The 18,803-nt window shown below is 32.6% G+C and overlaps 1 protein-coding gene across 1 annotated transcript; it reads left to right on the plus strand.

The window, feature by feature from the left end:
• The first annotated feature begins 10,833 nt into the window (after positions 1-10,833).
• On the plus strand, positions 10,834-17,485 carry LOC134682140 (uncharacterized). The gene is made up of 2 exons (XM_063541719.1): positions 10,834-10,898; positions 16,005-17,485. Exon 2 carries the CDS (start codon positions 16,014-16,016, stop codon positions 16,800-16,802), a length of 789 nt encoding a protein of 262 aa, XP_063397789.1. The 5' UTR covers positions 10,834-10,898; positions 16,005-16,013; the 3' UTR covers positions 16,803-17,485.
• Positions 17,486-18,803: the final 1,318 nt, after the last annotated feature.

Here is an 18,803-nt window from a genome sequence, read left to right on the forward strand (position 1 = left end):
CGACATTTAGATTGATTCAAACGAAACATATCAATAACATGGAATGAAGATAAGATCCAGTCGTTCATGACAACATAAGTCATTATATAACATAGACAAGATACCTATGTTTTACAAAATTTGTTTTTTAGCTCGATTTAATTTGATTATGATACTACTATCCTGGTAATTTTAATTACAATGTGAACTAGATTCAATAACATATAATTTACTAGAGATGATCATGTCGATTAAAACATGCAGTTTTAACATGTTTAAAGTCTTTGATTACTGATGTTCGCAAGGTAAAAACAAATAAAATAACAAAGCAAAAATACAAATCGGAAAGTTTGATTTGGTAGCCGACATACGTTTAAAACATTGGCTATTTGTTCAATAAAAATTTGTAAGGGTTCCGCGGAACCCAGTGTCTCGCCTACTTTTGCTGTAAATCGCAGGCTCAACAAAAGTGAGGAAAAAAATCAATAAAAATTTTCCTCTTGATACTATCTTATGATTGTAAGAAGCTTCTGTCCAAGTTTGGTAAAAATCTAGGATAGTTAATGAATCTAATAAATGTTTTGAAACTTAACTGCAGACTGTATGTAATGTAAACTGGAAGAAAATCTAAGTCCATTTAAAAGTAAAATACAGAAAAATGGAGTTATCTTTTTACAAAATTTACTTCTGGATTCTATCTTATGATCATAAATAAGCTTCTGTCCAAGTTTGGTACAAACCCAGGATAGTTTTAGAAAGATGTTAAAATTTTAAAAACTTTAACCACAGAGTGAATGTTATGTTTCCCCGCAGAAAAACTAAGTCCATTTAAAAGTAAAATACGGAAAAAATGGATTTATTTTTTTACAAAATTTACTTCTGGATACTATCTTATGATCATAAACAAGCTTCTTTCCAAGCTTGGTACAAACCCAGGATAGTTTAAGAAAGTTATTAAAATTCTAAAAACTTTAACGAGAGTGAATGTTATGTTTCCCCGCAGAAAAATTAAGTCCATTTAAAAGTAAAATACGGAAAAAATGGAATTTCAATTTTCCAAAATTTACTTCTGGATATTATCTTATAATTATAAACAAGCTTCTGTCCAAGTTTGGTACAAACCCAGGATAGTTTAAGAAAGTTATTAAAATTCTAAAAACTTTAACCACAGAGTGAATGTTATGTTTCCCCGCAGAAAAAACTAAGTCCATTTATAAGTAAAATACGGAAAAAATGGAATTTTATTTTTACAAAATTTACTTCTGGATACTATCTAATGATCATAAACAAGCTTCTGTCCAAGTTTGGTAGAAATCCAGTATAGTTTAAGAAAGTTATTAAAATTTCAAAAACTTTAACCACAGGGTGAATATTTGTGGACGCCGCCGACGACGACGCCGACGACGACGGAATGTAGGATCGCTTAGTCTCGCTTTGTCGACTAAAGTCGAAGGCTCGACAAAAATAGGAAATTGTCAGTGAAACTCATGTATTATCTGTAGTAGGGGCCATATTATAAAATACAATGTCTGACATTAAAACCTTTTACAACTTAGAACAAAGCACCATACCTTGATAACTTTTGCTTAAAAAGGAAGTATATTCGATTATAAGATAGAACATTGATAAAGCCTGCAGTATTTGAATTCTGTATTTGATGAAATAATCTATTTACTAGTTAAATTAATTGATTCTTAAATACATACATCATTTTATTTGTTATTTGTTTTATAATTTTTAAGACCCGTAATAACCATTAGTAAGAATTGAATAGAAACAATTAAAGAAATGATGGTACTCAAGTAAATGAAATGTTGAGTCTTATGTGGACGAAACGCGCGTCTGGCGTTTAAATTATATAATCCTGGTACTTTTGATAACTATTTGCGCTTATGATTTTGTCATTTGTTTAGGAACTTTCCTTTTTGAATTTTTCATGCAGTTCGGTATTTTAATTATTTTACTTTTTTTGTTATCTCATTGTTGTATACATGTACATCGTATCTCTTTTTATTCATACTACAAAGTAAATTGCACTGCCGTGTCAAATAAGAAAGACTTATGTTTATACTTTATCAATTTTTCATTAGTCTTTTATGTGAGCCATGGTGTGTTAATGCATCGGAGAACAAACACAACGATTTACATTTAAATCCAAAGACGTTATTAGGTTTTAAATACTAACATTCAATAATCTGAAAAAATCTGGTCATTTTCAGGAATTTTATAATAACTCCAAATATATAAGATGTTTGTTATCATTTGTTCTGTAAAAAATTGTTCCGATACAAGTTTTATATTGATATGACTCTGTTTTCCTTATTTGTGCATAAATTCAGCAGATTATCTCCAAAATCCTATTGAATAAGAAAAACGTTTTTGTTGATGTCTGGGTACAAGGATGACGGCATTGCATTTAAACATTCACCTTTTAATGTGCAAATTTGTGTGTTCTTGTCTTACTCTGCAGCGGAACAGATAGTTTTCGTGATGCACGTACTCATACTGACCTTTTTAACTTTTTTGATTCGAGCGTCACTGATGAGTCTTTTGTAGACGAAACGCGCGTCTGGCGTATACTAAATTTAGTCCTGATATCTATGATGAGTTTTTTTTATACATTGGATGTTACTTTGCACTAAAGATGATCCTATAACTGGTCCTACATTTCCGTATCCAATCTTTCCACATGCGTAAGTCGTAAAAGTACTTGCCAAAAATTCAATAAAAAAAAAGAATTGTTTGTATAAACTATTGATGAGGATGTGTATGTTGAATTCACCATTTGTTACATTTTCTGCATAAGGAAATACCTATACAAAGTCAATAATAAGACATTTGTTCACCATTCGTTTGATAGATTTGAGCTTTTGATTTTGCCATTCGATAGAGGACATTCCGTTTCAATTTTCCTGGAGTTCGGAAGTTCTATTTGTTAGTTTACATTTATAAAATTCCAATGAACGTAAAAAATCTGTTGGGGTTGGCAATAAGTTCCGGTGTATGTATACGTATATTTTCGTGTATATGTTGGCTTAAATATGTTCGTTAGTTAACTGTCGATTTTCTATAAAACAATTCTGGTTATTTTGTAATGAATTGGTTTTCGTTTTTGGCACTTTTTTTTTTAGAATTTATACCACTGGAATAGATGACCTCAACAGTGTTTGGCAAAACATTTAGATTTTCGGGTCCCCAAATATTGCTCTCCAAATTTGTACTTTATTCAACTTTTACTTTTTTAACTCTGGCGTTACTGATGACCTTAGTGTTAACGAGTGATGAAAATTATTTATAACCTGGTTTATCTGATGAACTTATTTAAGGTGGAACCCAACACTTTCACTAAAATTAATTTGGCTCCTTAAATTTTCATAAAATTTTGACAAAGTATTTACTTTGACCCTTAAACAAAAATAAAAAAATAAAAAAATTTGAACCAATCATTTAATCAGAAAAATTACACTGGTTATATAGCAGTTTGACAAACACAAATTGTGATCACTGAGAAGCTTAATATTCCCTTTACAAAACATCGTAATTAAAACGTTAAGCTGACTTTACAGAGTTATTTCCCTGTAGTGTTAGGTACTACCTTAATGCTCATTACTTTGTATTTCAATTGGTCTTCCAAATGTCATGATTTGGGTGCCACTAAATAGTCATGTATTGACGAATTGAGCATTTGCAAACTGAAATATAATCCGGATATCTTTTAGGAGGATGGTTAACTAAAAAAAAACCAATCATTTTATGTTGTCCTTTTTTCGGAAAAACAGTACAGATTCGTTGCTACTTTGTAACTTAGACCTAATTATTTGTACTTGAAGTTGACCAAGGAAAATGTTTCCTAATGTGGTATATATCTTTATAATTTAATTTTGGATGTAACGCGTCTTCTGATTGGCTGACAGTGTTTTGCCTGTCATCTCATAGACATAATTTTTTCATGTGACCGTTTTTCTTGATTTGCTCCGACTTCAAAATGGAATTTAGAATTAGCTTATAAGGAATGACTGTACTGGTTTTTTTTTGTCTATTCGAAATAACATCAAAAATGTGGTGCACACTTCGAAATAACCAGCTACGCGAGTTATTCAGTGTGCCCCACGATTTTGATGAATTTCTTCATAGACAGAAAAATACTACGGTCATTCCTTAAATGATATATCATTACAATAAAATAATATTCTATTCAATATATCAATATAATAAAAAAATATGCAATTTAATTTATCTTCATAATAAAAGGATATGCTATTAAACATGCCATTATGATAAAAGAATATGCTATTTAATATACCGTTATAATGAAAGTAAATGCTATCTAATATACCGTTATTGCAAAAACTAAAATCACAAAATACTGAACTTAGAGGAAAATCAATTCGGAAAGTCCATAATCACATGGCAAAATCAAATATAAAAACGCATCAAAAACGAATGGACGAGAACTGTCATACTCCTGACTTGGTACAGGCATTTTCATATGTAGAAAATGGTGGATTATACATGTACCTGGTTCGTTAGCGCTAACCCTCTCACTTTAATGACAGTCTAATCGAATTCCGTTTATTTACATTGATGCGTTAAACAAAATATTTAAAACATGGGTACATCAGTCATCATCGTATAACAATCTCAAAAGGAACAATTTAACAGAACACAAACACATCTACTATCTACGAATATATTGATTGATTTGAGTGTCTGACGTCAGACATTTTTATACGTCACATAACTTTGTCGTTTAATGTGCAAACACAATTTTAAAATTTTAAATAGGCAATGTTAGCATACAGGGTTAAAAATCAAAGTATGTAAGAATAAATTTCAGAAATAGACCGAAATTTAAACTAGTTCAAAAGTAATATATATAATTTATAAGAATCAAAATATAATTGATTCCACTACGCGATTAAATGATTTTGACGTTTGTGGTTCAACGTATATAGTACTTCATAATAGACATATATCATACTGACATATATATATATAATAAAACAATATCATACTGACGGGATCATTTAAAGTACAGAGTCACGTTATAAGAACAAAAGAAATACAAAACGTCGCATATACAAAACAAACCACTAAAAAATGAAAGCCAATACAAACACATTGACGAGCCACGTCAAACGGATATCACATAAAACCATTCAACAGTAAAAGTAATATTAATAATAGAACAAAGACAAATAAAAGAACAATAAAACAAGTTGTTAAGATGATAAACCACATCTAAAAGCAAAAGGTTATGCTATTTAATATTACATTATATGAAAGGGATATGCTAATTGATATATTACATTTATAGGTGTAACACCACTAATTAGAGCCTCGGCAGAAAGCACATACCAGAAAGTAGTACATATTTAACGCAAAATAGTTCCTACGCATGAGTGTAACTTTCAAAATATGTAGGATATTTAGGTATGTTTGGCATCAAATGAAAGCTGAAGGACTGGTGATCATTGTAGAACATTTTTTTACATTTAATTTTAAATATTAAAAAAATGCACCAAATTTTATTAAGAGGGTACATTTGGCCTAATTGTCAGATCTGAAGTACCTGGTTTTTTTTTACATGCAATGATTGCCACTTTATTTGAACTTAAAATAAAAGAGGTGTACCTGATTGAAATGAAGGAATTTAACATAGAAAGTAATGGGACCATGAATTAGTGGTGTACCTCGGAATCCATAAAACATCCTTTTGTATTAACATCTTCATAACCCCGTGTTTCTCTTCTTAATTGGTATTCTCCGATTCTTAATTTTACAAAAGCATATATATATATATATATATATATATACAACTCGTCTAAACATCAACCCAACAATGTTAGATCTGTAAATTTGCTTTCGCAAATTTTTGGTTCTTCCCTCGCCGGGATTCGAACCCATGCTACTGTGATATCGTGACACCAAATCGCCTGCACTGCAGCCATCCCGCTAGACCACACGACCACCTGGGCTCTCAAAAAAAGAGCTTTCGGTGGCCATATGTTACCTTTCCACGTCAGTTTTAATCTAGCGGCGTACTACAGTACATGATATATAAGGCATGAAGATGTTATTGTTACAGATCAGCTAAATTATCTATAGTAAAGGATCCTACAAATTAATGTAAGATACAGTCACAGAAAATAATTATATTCATAAGTACGTCTGAGTCAGTGACAACCCTACAACAGATGTATCCATCGGATCGCCATCAATGATGGTGATACATGGCTGTGTACATAATGTATATACAACTCGTCTAAACATCAACCCAACAATGTTAGATCTGTAAATTTGCTTTCGCAAATTTTTGGTTCTTCCCTCGCCGGGATTCGAACCCATGCTACTGTGATATCGTGACACCAAATCGCCTGCACTGCAGCCATCCCGCTAGACCACACGACCACCTGGGCTCTCAAAAAAAGAGCTTTCGGTGGCCATATGTTACCTTTCCACGTCAGTTTTAATCTAGTGGCGTACTACAGTACATGATATATAAGGCATGAAGATGTTATTGTTACAGATCAGCTAAATTATCTATAGTAAAGGATCCTACAAATTAATGTAAGATACAGTCACAGAAAATAATTATATTCATAAGTACGTCTGAGTCAGTGACAACCCTACAACAGATGTATCCATCGGATCGCCATCAATGATGGTGATACATGGCTGTGTACATAATGTATATACAACTCGTCTAAACATCAACCCAACAATGTTAGATCTGTAAATTTGCTTTCGCAAATTTTTGGTTCTTCCCTCGCCGGGATTCGAACCCATGCTACTGTGATATCGTGACACCAAATCGCCTGCACTTATATATATATATCTGTTTGAGATATTCTTAGACAATTTCTATATTAATTCATTTCCAAAATTAAAACGTTAACTAAACTTTGAACTATAAACTTTAAACTTTTAAGGAGGTATAAGATCGTAACTTTTTACCGACATTTTGTGACACTATATAGAATAAAACATCTTCTATTTGTTAAATATTTTATTATGCAAAACATTCCTAAATTAGTATAACTGCCAAAATTACACTCTTTCAACTTTGTCATAATCTTACAACTCTAATATTGTCTGTGTTAAAAGCATGTCTGTGGAACCATTTAGATAAACTGTGCTTCAGTCTATCTGTTTAAAATTTTGAATTATATATTACATCTAGTACAATGTATAAAACGCCACTGCTTTACACTTGGGGGTCTCTGTTCCTTATTCCCATATACTACATCGTTAGGGGTACATATGCATAGTACACACATAAATAACCTGATAGCTCTGTGTTGGATATTTCAGAAAAGAATGAAGAAAAAAAATACTGATAAGGTTCTAGATTTTTTACTATATGGACTTACACATGCAAATGAAGAAGGATTTTGTTTTGTTTTTGTTTTTTTTAATTTTTAGATCAAACGTTCATATAGATTAGACCGTTGGTTTTCCTGTTTGAATGGTTTTACACTAGTAATTTTGGGGCCCTTTATAGCTTGTTGTTCGGTGTGAGCCAAGGCTCCGTGTTGAAGGCCGTACTTTAACCTATAATGGTTTAATTTTTAAATTGTTATTTGGATGGAGAGTTGTCTCATTGGCACTCACACCACAACTTCCTATATCTATTATCCCTTCTAATCTCAATTTGTAGACGAACACAAGAATCATAAAAGAATATAGAACAAAATCAGTACAGTAGCACCATAGTATTACTTCATTATATGGTAGCACTAATCTTTCAGAAACGGTGTTGACATTAATACATAAAATTGAAATAATACATATGTACCATTTGACAATGATGTTACACATATGCACAGTATCCCTGACAGGTGCGCGAACAAAAACAGTTATTATAACAACCATCGTTTAATGGATTCGTAAGAAACATACAATGTCTATTTAATAGTGATACTTTATTTATGTGTTGTCCGGGAATGTACTACAATATTTCATTATCAGTACATCGTATACTTTACTCGATCGTAATAATGTTAAAGCGGCTTATTAATATTTTTCGTAATACTAATTATTCTTTCATCATGTAAACATTTATCTATACAACGATGTACTTGCTTATGAATGTAATGTCCCTAAAGAAGATGAATGTTTCATAAATTATCATTATTTTCTCGTATTTATGTTTTCAGTGCAATTTAAAAATGCATTAGATATTAATGTTTGCGATCCTTTAAATTGTTAAGTGTTTCAAAATTAGCTTACATATATTGGAAATGTAAATATGAAAATAGAGATTAGTGCCATTTGTCAGTGAGTTAACATCTTAACCTCCCGAGAATAGACTTAAAAAAAATATCAGTGTGCAACTGAAAAAAGAGCTTTGGTGTGCCAAACATTCCTTATTTGAGCAACTGCTCGAAGTTCAGTATGCATATACAGCCAGCTATAGGTTGCATTTTTTACAAGTAATCGCCAATTGTTCATATAATTATATTTACACTGATAGTGACCCCTTGTCAAAACATTTATTTTTCAAATGAGAAACTTATAAAGATTAGTTAGATTTTTGAAGCGGTTCGCAATGTTCAAACTTTAATCATAAATAGATGTTCGTATTTAACTAATTCGACCAACACTTATTTTGTTTTTTGTTTGCACTGTTCGTGTTGTCCTCCTTGTTCCAAATTTAATCAGGGTTTTGGTTCAATTAATTTAGTCTGCCTGTCATATAGGCAACATACATGTACATTGTATTTCTTAAGTCAATGAGACATAAATTTAAACACACTGTGGCTATTCCAATGTGCCACAGCTAGCCGACGTATTTTTCAAACCCATATGAAGCAAAATAGATGCATGTACGAACCAAGTTTAAAGGGGGTAGACCTTGGTCCAGGGAGACAACTCTTTAATTCAGTCATACGTTTGTAAAAATCAAGTTACATCAATGTATTTTAAGCATTTACCTGAAACAGATGGGAACTAATCTATGTAACCTTGAAGCTTATATTTATAAAAATTGTTGACACAAACGTACTGATGATTTTAAGAGTTATTTCACTTAACCAAGGTTTACCTCCTTAAGTAAGTGGATACAACACATAGCAAATGTCTTTCAATTTTACTACAGCTTTAATGATGTCCAGTAGCCAAATACTATTGTTTTAGTACTTGTTTTAAATAAAACATTAAAAAAAAGTTAAGGCTGTAAGGGAGATTTGTCAACGTTTTGCATGAGTGATACTTTTGTATATTTGAAATATTCGATTAGTGGGCGTATTTTATTCAAATAAATGGTAAGTAGAAGTCGTACGCTCATTTAATTTTTAAAAACAACATGAAACTGATGAAAAATCTGAAACGTTTCGTCCGAAAAACAGATGAAGAAATTGATGAGGAACGACTGAAAATAAATGCAGAATTTTTTTTTAGATTAACAAGGAATAATAGGTTCTAGGTGTACAAACCTTAAAGAGGACCTCAAGGTCTTTCTTACTGTAACACAAATGTTGACAAACTTTCTCAGCTAATACATGTGTTGTTGAGGTTTGTGGTTTCGATTAAAATTTATTTTATCAAATTCTTATATTTTGAGTTTATTATTATGGTCTTATGTACAGCTTAAAATATATAATTAAGTTACCAAAAGATTTACCTGTTATAAATGTAAGCTACATGTAGCATACACAGATGATTTTTTAAAATCTACTTAAGATGTGGTATGATTGTCAATGACACAACTCTCCACAAGAGACCAACATAACACAGAAATTAACAACTATTGGTTACCGTACGGCCTTCAACAATGAGCAAAGCCCATACCGCATAGTCAGCAATAAAAGGCCCCGAAATGACAATGTAAAACAATTCAAACGAGAAAAATAACGGCCTAATTAATGTAAAGAAATGATCGAAAAAAATATATGTAACACATAAACAAACGATAACCACTGAACTACAGGCTCCTGACTTGGGACAGGCACATACATACAGAATGTTGCGGGGTTAAACATGATAGCGGGATCCCAACCCTCCCCTAACCTTGGACAGTGATATATATAGCAGTACAACATAAGAACGAACTATAAATTATCAGTTCAAAAAGGCTTATCTCATCAAAAATATAAGTGGACGTGGACGGGTACTTGTACATCCCAAAAATTAGCATGTATCATGTGTATAAGTGTATCAAAGACATTTTTGATATCTTGCGTCCTGGAATATAACATCCTGAACTTGCGTCCGGGAATATAGCATCCTGAACATGCATGCAATGTATACCACTGGACGTTAAGTATCCAACAATCAATCAATCCTAAATATACGTATAAACATAAACATACGACAAAATCTAATTTTCAGTAGTACTAGTATTGTTCTTAATGCGCATGTCGAGTGCACATACCAAGGTTCAAATGCCCATGTCGAGTGCCCATAACAAGGTCTAAATGCCCATGTCGAATATATCAGGTTCGTAAACGGAGCCTGCACAAAACCAGTTCCTAGTAACTATGTTGGGTGCACAGACAATGTACCAAGTTCTTTATACTCATGTCGAGTGCGCATACCAAATTATTGCCAAACACAGGACGAACATAGATATCCTTCACAACAGAAATAACTACACAAAAACGTGTTGATAAAAAATCTGATATAGCAACAGGTGAAAAAAAAAACATTCCTCGTACCCTCACCTCCCCCTCCCCAGAAAATATCTTAGGGTCAGACTAATAAACTTTGATTTTCCCCACAAATTTTAGACCTCGAGTGTATTTAATGCTAGAAATACTACTGTCATCGCTATCCCATAATTATGACAGTTCTTATATAACAAAGATTGTAATACATACATGCGAATGATATATATATATGAAATTATCTATCCTATGATTTATCCTAATTTTACAACAACACGAGAAGTTGCTTTATTCGTATGAGCAGCTAGAGAGGTAAGAAAAAAATGATTATAGCATTAACTGTAATAATTATTTTTTAATATTCTAAATATTGATTTTCCTGTTTGAATGTTTTTACGCTAGTCATTTTTGGGCCCTTTATATCTTGCTGTTCGTTGTGAGCCAAGGCTCCGTGTTGAAGGACGCACTTTGACCTATATGGTTTAATTTTTGCAAATATTGACTTTGATAGAGAGTTGTTTCATTGGCACTCATATCACATCTTCTTAAATCTATTAACCCCGTTACATTCTGTATGTGCATGTCCCAAGTCGGAAGTCTGTAATTCAGTGGGTTGACGTTTGTTGCTGTGTTACATATTTGTTTTTCGATCATTAGTTTGTACATAAATTAGGCCGAAAATTTTTCTCGTTTGAAATGTTTTACATTTGTCATTTCGCGGCCTTTTAGAGCTGACTCCGGATATGGGCTTTGCTCATTATTGAAGGTCAAACGGTGATGTGTAGTTGTTAATTTCTGTGTCATTTGGTCTCTTGTGGAGAGTTGTCTCATTGGCAATCATATCATACCTTCTTTTTTATATGTCTGTACATTACTTTACCTACACACATAGTACGTATTATTGGGACCGAGTCTACAGACGAAGTACGTACGTTTATGACTGCATCCACAGATAAAGTTCTCACTATTATGACCGCGCCTACAGACTAACTACGGATCATTATGAGCGCACTTACAAACATAGTACGTATTATTGTGACCGAGTCTACAGACAAAGCACGTACTTTTGTTACTGCATCCACAGATAAAGTACTCACTGTAATGACCGCGCCTACAGACTTAGTACGTACTGCTCTGACCTCGTACAAAACAAGGAAATTGTTTGTGTATTTTCAAGTACAATGTACATGTATATAGTCTCAGATTCTATTTAGCAAAAAAAGACAGTTCTATATATCAAATCCATCCACTTTGTTTTAAAAAAAAAAGAAAGTAATGTTTTATCAGTCATGTTCTGAACGTTATTATATTCCGCTATTCTCATGCAGGTACATGTATATGCAACAATATTGGTTGTTCTTAACTTTTACACAGCTACATTTTCTAACACTTGATACAGCATACCAACAGAAGCACAGACACACAGCTGAATGTCTGGCAGATTAAGACATTCTTTAACAGTTTTATTACCACCGTGTATCATCAGTACACCGGAAATAGGTACTAACCAAGCGGGCACGATCGGTTTTGAACTGACACTGAAAATCTTTGTTTTGCTTTATCAATATTCAATGTACATTTCTCAACATTTGAAATTCCTGCTCCAAAATAATTTTCGCATCGATTTTTCCTATTCATAAAACAACTTTGATATTTTAATAAGAACAATTAACTTGTTAATGTGCAAATGTCAACACCAACTTTCAATTTCGATACAGTTGTTGATACATTTACATGTTTTCTCTAAAGGAAACCTAGTAAAGGGCAAAAGAAATAGTTACCAATCACAAACCTACCTATGATTATTCATTTCTTGAAACTTTTTGGATAATAAACGAGTGCGAAAATAAAGTTTTTGTGTACGGTGTACAACAATTTAACTATGCACCGTACATGAGGATTAATGTGGTCAGCTAAACACCGTACACAACGCTTCTTTCGGGATAAAATATCGAGAAAAAAAACATGTGTATGAAAGATTTCAATGCCAATTATTGAAACAGGCAGCTATATTTATGACACACACACAGTGGCCTTCTATCAGATAAAGAGTTGCAATGAATATACAATATATCGGATGAGACGAGGGCCAACTTCTTCGACAAGTAATTGCACATGTTTTTAGTAATTGTTTTTGTTTTTGGAAAATAATGAGACATCTCTCATCATCAACCTACGACCAAATCATTTCTTAAAACAGCAATTATGTTTAGATTGAAGTACACATTGATATTATGTGAGCAAAACAAAGATTTTCGTTACCGTGAAATATAAAAATCGCTCACACCCACTTGGTTATATAGTACCTATTTCCGCTGTAATTCAGTGGGTTGACGTTTGTTGCTGTGTTACATATTTGTTTTTCGATCATTAGTTTGTACATAAATTAGGCCGAAAATTTTTCTCGTTTGAAATGTTTTACATTTGTCATTTCGCGGCCTTTTAGAGCTGACTCCGGATATGGGCTTTGCTCATTATTGAAGGTCAAACGGTGATGTGTAGTTGTTAATTTCTGTGTCATTTGGTCTCTTGTGGAGAGTTGTCTCATTGGCAATCATATCATACCTTCTTTTTTATATGTCTGTACATTACTTTACCTACACACATAGTACGTATTATTGGGACCGAGTCTACAGACGAAGTACGTACGTTTATGACTGCATCCACAGATAAAGTTCTCACTATTATGACCGCGCCTACAGACTTACTACGGATCATTATGAGCGCACTTACAAACATAGTACGTATTATTGTGACCGAGTCTACAGACAAAGCACGTACTTTTGTTACTGCATCCACAGATAAAGTACTCACTGTAATGACCGCGCCTACAGACTTAGTACGTACTGCTCTGACCTCGTACAAAACAAGGAAATTGTTTGTGTATTTTCAAGTACAATGTACATGTATATAGTCTCAGATTCTATTTAGCAAAAAAAGACAGTTCTATCAAATCCATCCACTTTGTTTTAAAAAAAAAAGAAAGTAATGTTTTATCAGTCATGTTCTGAACGTTATTATATTCCGCTATTCTCATGCAGGTACATGTATATGCAACAATATTGGTTGTTCTTAACTTTTACACAGCTACATTTTCTAACACTTGATACAGCATACCAACAGAAGCACAGACACACAGCTGAATGTCTGGCAGATTAAGACATTCTTTAACAGTTTTATTACCACCGTGTATCATCAGTACACCGGAAATAGGTACTAACCAAGCGGGCACGATCGGTTTTGAACTGACACTGAAAATCTTTGTTTTGCTTTATCAATATTCAATGTACATTTCTCAACATTTGAAATTCCTGCTCCAAAATAATTTTCGCATCGATTTTTCCTATTCATAAAACAACTTTGATATTCTAATAAGAACAATTAACTTGTTAATGTGCAAATGTCAACACCAACTTTCAATTTCGATACAGTTGTTGATACATTTACATGTTTTCTCTAAAGGAAACCTAGTAAAGGGCAAAAGAAATAGTTACCAATCACAAACCTACCTATGATTATTCATTTCTTGAAACTTTTTGGATAATAAACGAGTGCGAAAATAAAGTTTTTGTGTACGGTGTACAACAATTTAACTATGCACCGTACATGAGGATTAATGTGGTCAGCTAAACACCGTACACAACGCTTCTTTCGGGATAAAATATCGAGAAAAAAAACATGTGTATGAAAGATTTCAATGCCAATTATTGAAACAGGCAGCTATATTTATGACACACACACAGTGGTCTTCTATCAGATAAAGAGTTGCAATGAATATAGAATATATCGGATGAGACGAGGGCCAACTTCTTCGACAAGTAATTGCACATGTTTTTAGTAATTGTTTTTGTTTTTGGAAAATAATGAGACATCTCTCATCATCAACCTACGACCAAATCATTTCTTAAAACAGCAATTATGTTTAGATTGAAGTACACATTGATATTATGTGAGCAAAACAAAGATTTTCGTTACCGTGAAATATAAAAATCGCTCACACCCACTTGGTTATATAGTACCTATTTCCGCTGTACGATGATACACGGTGATTACATGTTACTTGACTTGAATCATATACCTATATACTCATAATGACATATACTATATAGAACTACTAGCTTTGTGACTAATTTCCTTCATTGACAACAAAAATATATAATGCAAGACAGAACAATAGCAGGGAATATGGATCAAATAAAAAATATTAAAGGGCGTATTATTGAGAAAGAAATCCTTATAAAGTTATGCTGACGACAAGCGAGATACTACAAACACATGCATATAGGCTCTCAGTTCATTTCTCAATTCATCTTTTTAATTATCAGAATTTACTTTGTGTTTATTTTTTCCCGTTCAATCGCACTTTAGATGGCCGATATAAGCTTCAATTACTTCATTTTTCCATGAGTATAGATGAAATCAAATGGAGTTATAGCTATAGTTTTTTGCCGACTATCCCGAAAATTGTAATACATAGGTAGAAATTCTCTAGGCAATTATGATAATTGTTTTATATCTTAAACCTTTTAAAAAGGGACATTAGCTACGAAATATAAACAAAAATTCAGACATGATTTTTTTTCAATCATTAATGAAAGGAACTACTGAAATAATATTTCACTTGAAGCAGCCAGTTTGGTCCAAATTTGTCAAAATAAGCTAAGCAACATGGCTTATGAATAATTCACTTGCAAGTGAATAAATCGACCTCATTGAATCCGTATTTATGTGACCTTCAATTTAACCTCTTAGTTGGAGTTGTGTTACGCTTGTATTCAGCTATTAAAAGGAAAAGAATGTCAACATTGAAAGTAAAACAAGGAATAATCATTTGGTTGAGTGATTTGATCCACACATAATCATTCTTATACGGGTAAAAAAATTATCAATTTGAAATCAAACAGGCACAGAAAAATTCAATTGCATGTGGTCGCTATCTATTTAAAGTTATATTAATGTGCATACCGGTTTATATGACCGTCGGCAGTCTTCAGAGGGCAACTTTGTGGTAGATTAGATGACGTATAGAAAAAATACAACATATCACATAAATGCTGATATGCATTATCGTGTCCATGCATTGTTAATTGTTTATTTTAGACTTTTTTGTTGCTTGGATATACGTTCTAGTAGTATGTTGTTAATCAAATATGAGAATTTGAGTCAGATAGGTGACCATGCATTTGAAATCTTATGTCTCTTTAAGTAGTTAATGTTCTGAAATGACGATTATTGGCTACTTTTTGTTTGTTTTCCCAATTATCCCAAAACTTATATCACATTTTTCCAATCTAAGTAAATAACATAAATAATTGCAATAAGAGTGCTAGAATTAATTTCAAAAGGGCATATTTTAACCAGGTAAACGATTCAGACACTTATGAGCCTCTTGTTTCATAGAACTGTATTTATTTGCAGGTGTAGAACATGTTTCGTTGGATAGTGTTTCTAGTAAGCTGGTTTTTATCTGTTACTGTGATAACATCATTGCAATGTCAATGTACATGTACCTCTCCTGACAATCCAGAGGAAAAATATGTTGCCACTATGGATAATAATACGTTTACCTTCAATGCTGTGAAAATGAATGAAGAAATCGCGCTAAATCGGACAGAGATGGTTAATCATAGAAAAGACAAAACTATGAAAGAACGGAGTGATAAAACAATTTACCAAACAATGAATACTTCTTCTTCGCAACAAAATGCAAAACATCAACAATATAAACTTAATAATGTATGGAATGTAATAGGAAACCAACAGAACAAGAAAACCAACCTACAGAAAATGGATAAGTCTGTAAACCATAAGGAAGGAAGTTACAACGTGTGGGGACAATTAAAAACTGGTGTGAAAACAGGTGTGTTCCAACATGGCAAAAGTGTGGGAAAAGGACATATTGATCCAAACAATTCCCCGCCCCATATGTACCAACCGGATTCCAAAAGTAGACACCACTCTTTTGAAAGCATCCATCAACCAAAAGGGAATACCATGTACAGAAATAGTAATAATTGGATGCAACACAAAAATAGAAACAACAACATTTTGGAATTTCCAGCTTGGAAGCCATTTACAGCACAAAGAAGAACACCTTATGGCCAAACAGTTAACACAACTAGACATGAATTCAGACACGCCCAGTGGACCAATCAGGTTCAATCAACGAACGCAAATGATGTGGAAATAGAACCAGTGGAACGGGAAGTCAGATAGACACTCTTACATATATGTATAACATGAATGCTTCACAAGGATTTTTTCGTATTTCGAAATGGAACTTTTCAATTTTTTTCTCTCATGGATCCAGTCTAACAAAGGCATTTTAACGAAACTTTAGTATATAGATCCAGGTGGTCAATATGTTCTATTTGTATGTGGTGTTTGAAGATAATAGGGTAATAGGTCCCAAGTCAGGAGCCTCTGACCTTTGTTAGTCTTGTATTATTTAAATTTTAGTTTCTTGTGTACAATTTGGAAATTAGTATGGCGTTTATTATCACTGAACTAGTATATATTTGTTTAGGGACCAGCTGAAGGACGCCTCCGGGTGCGGGAATTTCTCGCTACATTGAAGACCTGTTGGTGACCTTCTGCTGTTGTTTTTTTTATTTGGTCGGGTTGTTGTCTCTTTGACACATTCCCCATTTCCATTCTCAATTTTAATTTCACTGATTCACCGCTTCTACGAGATATGTTATAATTTATTTAACAAAATAGCTCAATGGTTCCTTTACTCATTTTGTACGGAACATAATATATATATATAGAAAGAGAAAAGTAATATGATGGTCAATGAGACAACTGACCAACAGAGTCAAATGAGGCGAATGGTATCACATATAAGTCACCGTATGGCCTTTTTGTATGTATATTTGTCATTTTTTTGCAATATATATTTTTGCAAAACTATCAAACCCAAAAGGTTAAAAAAGTCACATATAATTAAGGGCATACGATACAGTTACAGGGGAGGTAATGACGTTGCTAACGTAATTTGTTATTTTCGCGACGTCAAACTGTGACATATCAGGAAAAGATGCATTTTTCGACTGATTTTTATCATTCAAACTGATTTAATTTGAAAACGAGTTCATGGACCCCTATTTTTCAAAACGGCATTTGGTTTCATTTTGCAGGGAGATTATGTGAACCAAATTTTATAAAACTGTAAATAGAGGATTTTTTTTAATTGTGATAAAGATGCAGTAAAAAATGACGTTTTTTCCTCAATTCATGAACATTTGATACATATGAGTTATTTCTGAATAAAAAATTGCAAATTTTTGAAAGATATTTATAAAATATAGAAATTACCAATTATTCAACAAAAAACAATTTGTTTTTATCTTTTATAACAAAAAAGTTATGCCTTTCTTTCGAAAAAGAAATTACTGGCGGCCACAAATCTGAATTTCGAGCAAATATACAAAATTTCGACTTCATTTTACTCAAAAATTAGCACATTAAGGTATATTTTTTATTACATATTTGATTTAATCAGGTAAAAAATAGCCTATATGCAAATTTTCATGAACTTGTAAATACAGGATCAAAACTGTATCGTATGCCCTTAAAAGGTATATGTGTGTTTCTGTGTGCGAAAAGTACATTTTAATTAATCTTTTATATCATGAGATCTAAATATATTTCCCGAGGTATGGAGATTAGCTTATTTTTCTATTGCCCGAAGCCAACCAGTTTTTCAAGAACTATTATATACATGTAAGTATAAAACGTTCTGGAAAATAGGAATAATGAAAAAAGAAAATGAGATAAAACAGAATTACCATTAGAATAAACTTCATGTACCAACTTCAGTTTATTTTCTTTGGAACAGAACCGATATTCCGGAGATATTTATACTATTAAACGAGAAGACCTCATTTTGGGTGTCGCTTCTCTTCTTTCCACAATAAATTAATCAACACGCCTCTGTGTCCTATTGGTACAGTGCATAGTGTCATTTGCCATCTATACTATTAAACGAGAAGACCTCATTTTGGGTGTCGCTTCTCTTCTTTCCACAATAAATTAATCAACACGCCTCTGTGTCCTATTGGTACAGTGCATAGTGCCATTTGTCATCCATTCATATGATTATTCAGATTGAGTTATTTTTGGAGAAAAACGAGAAAAAAGGCATCCGGATATTGTCCCGTCATTGGACGAAATTTTAAGTCGGATCAGACTTCCGGTATGCGTTTTTCTGTATAC

The sequence above is a fragment of the Mytilus trossulus genome, chromosome 8 (genome assembly GCF_036588685.1).
Source record: "Mytilus trossulus isolate FHL-02 chromosome 8, PNRI_Mtr1.1.1.hap1, whole genome shotgun sequence".
NCBI lineage: Eukaryota > Metazoa > Mollusca > Bivalvia > Mytilida > Mytilidae > Mytilus > Mytilus trossulus.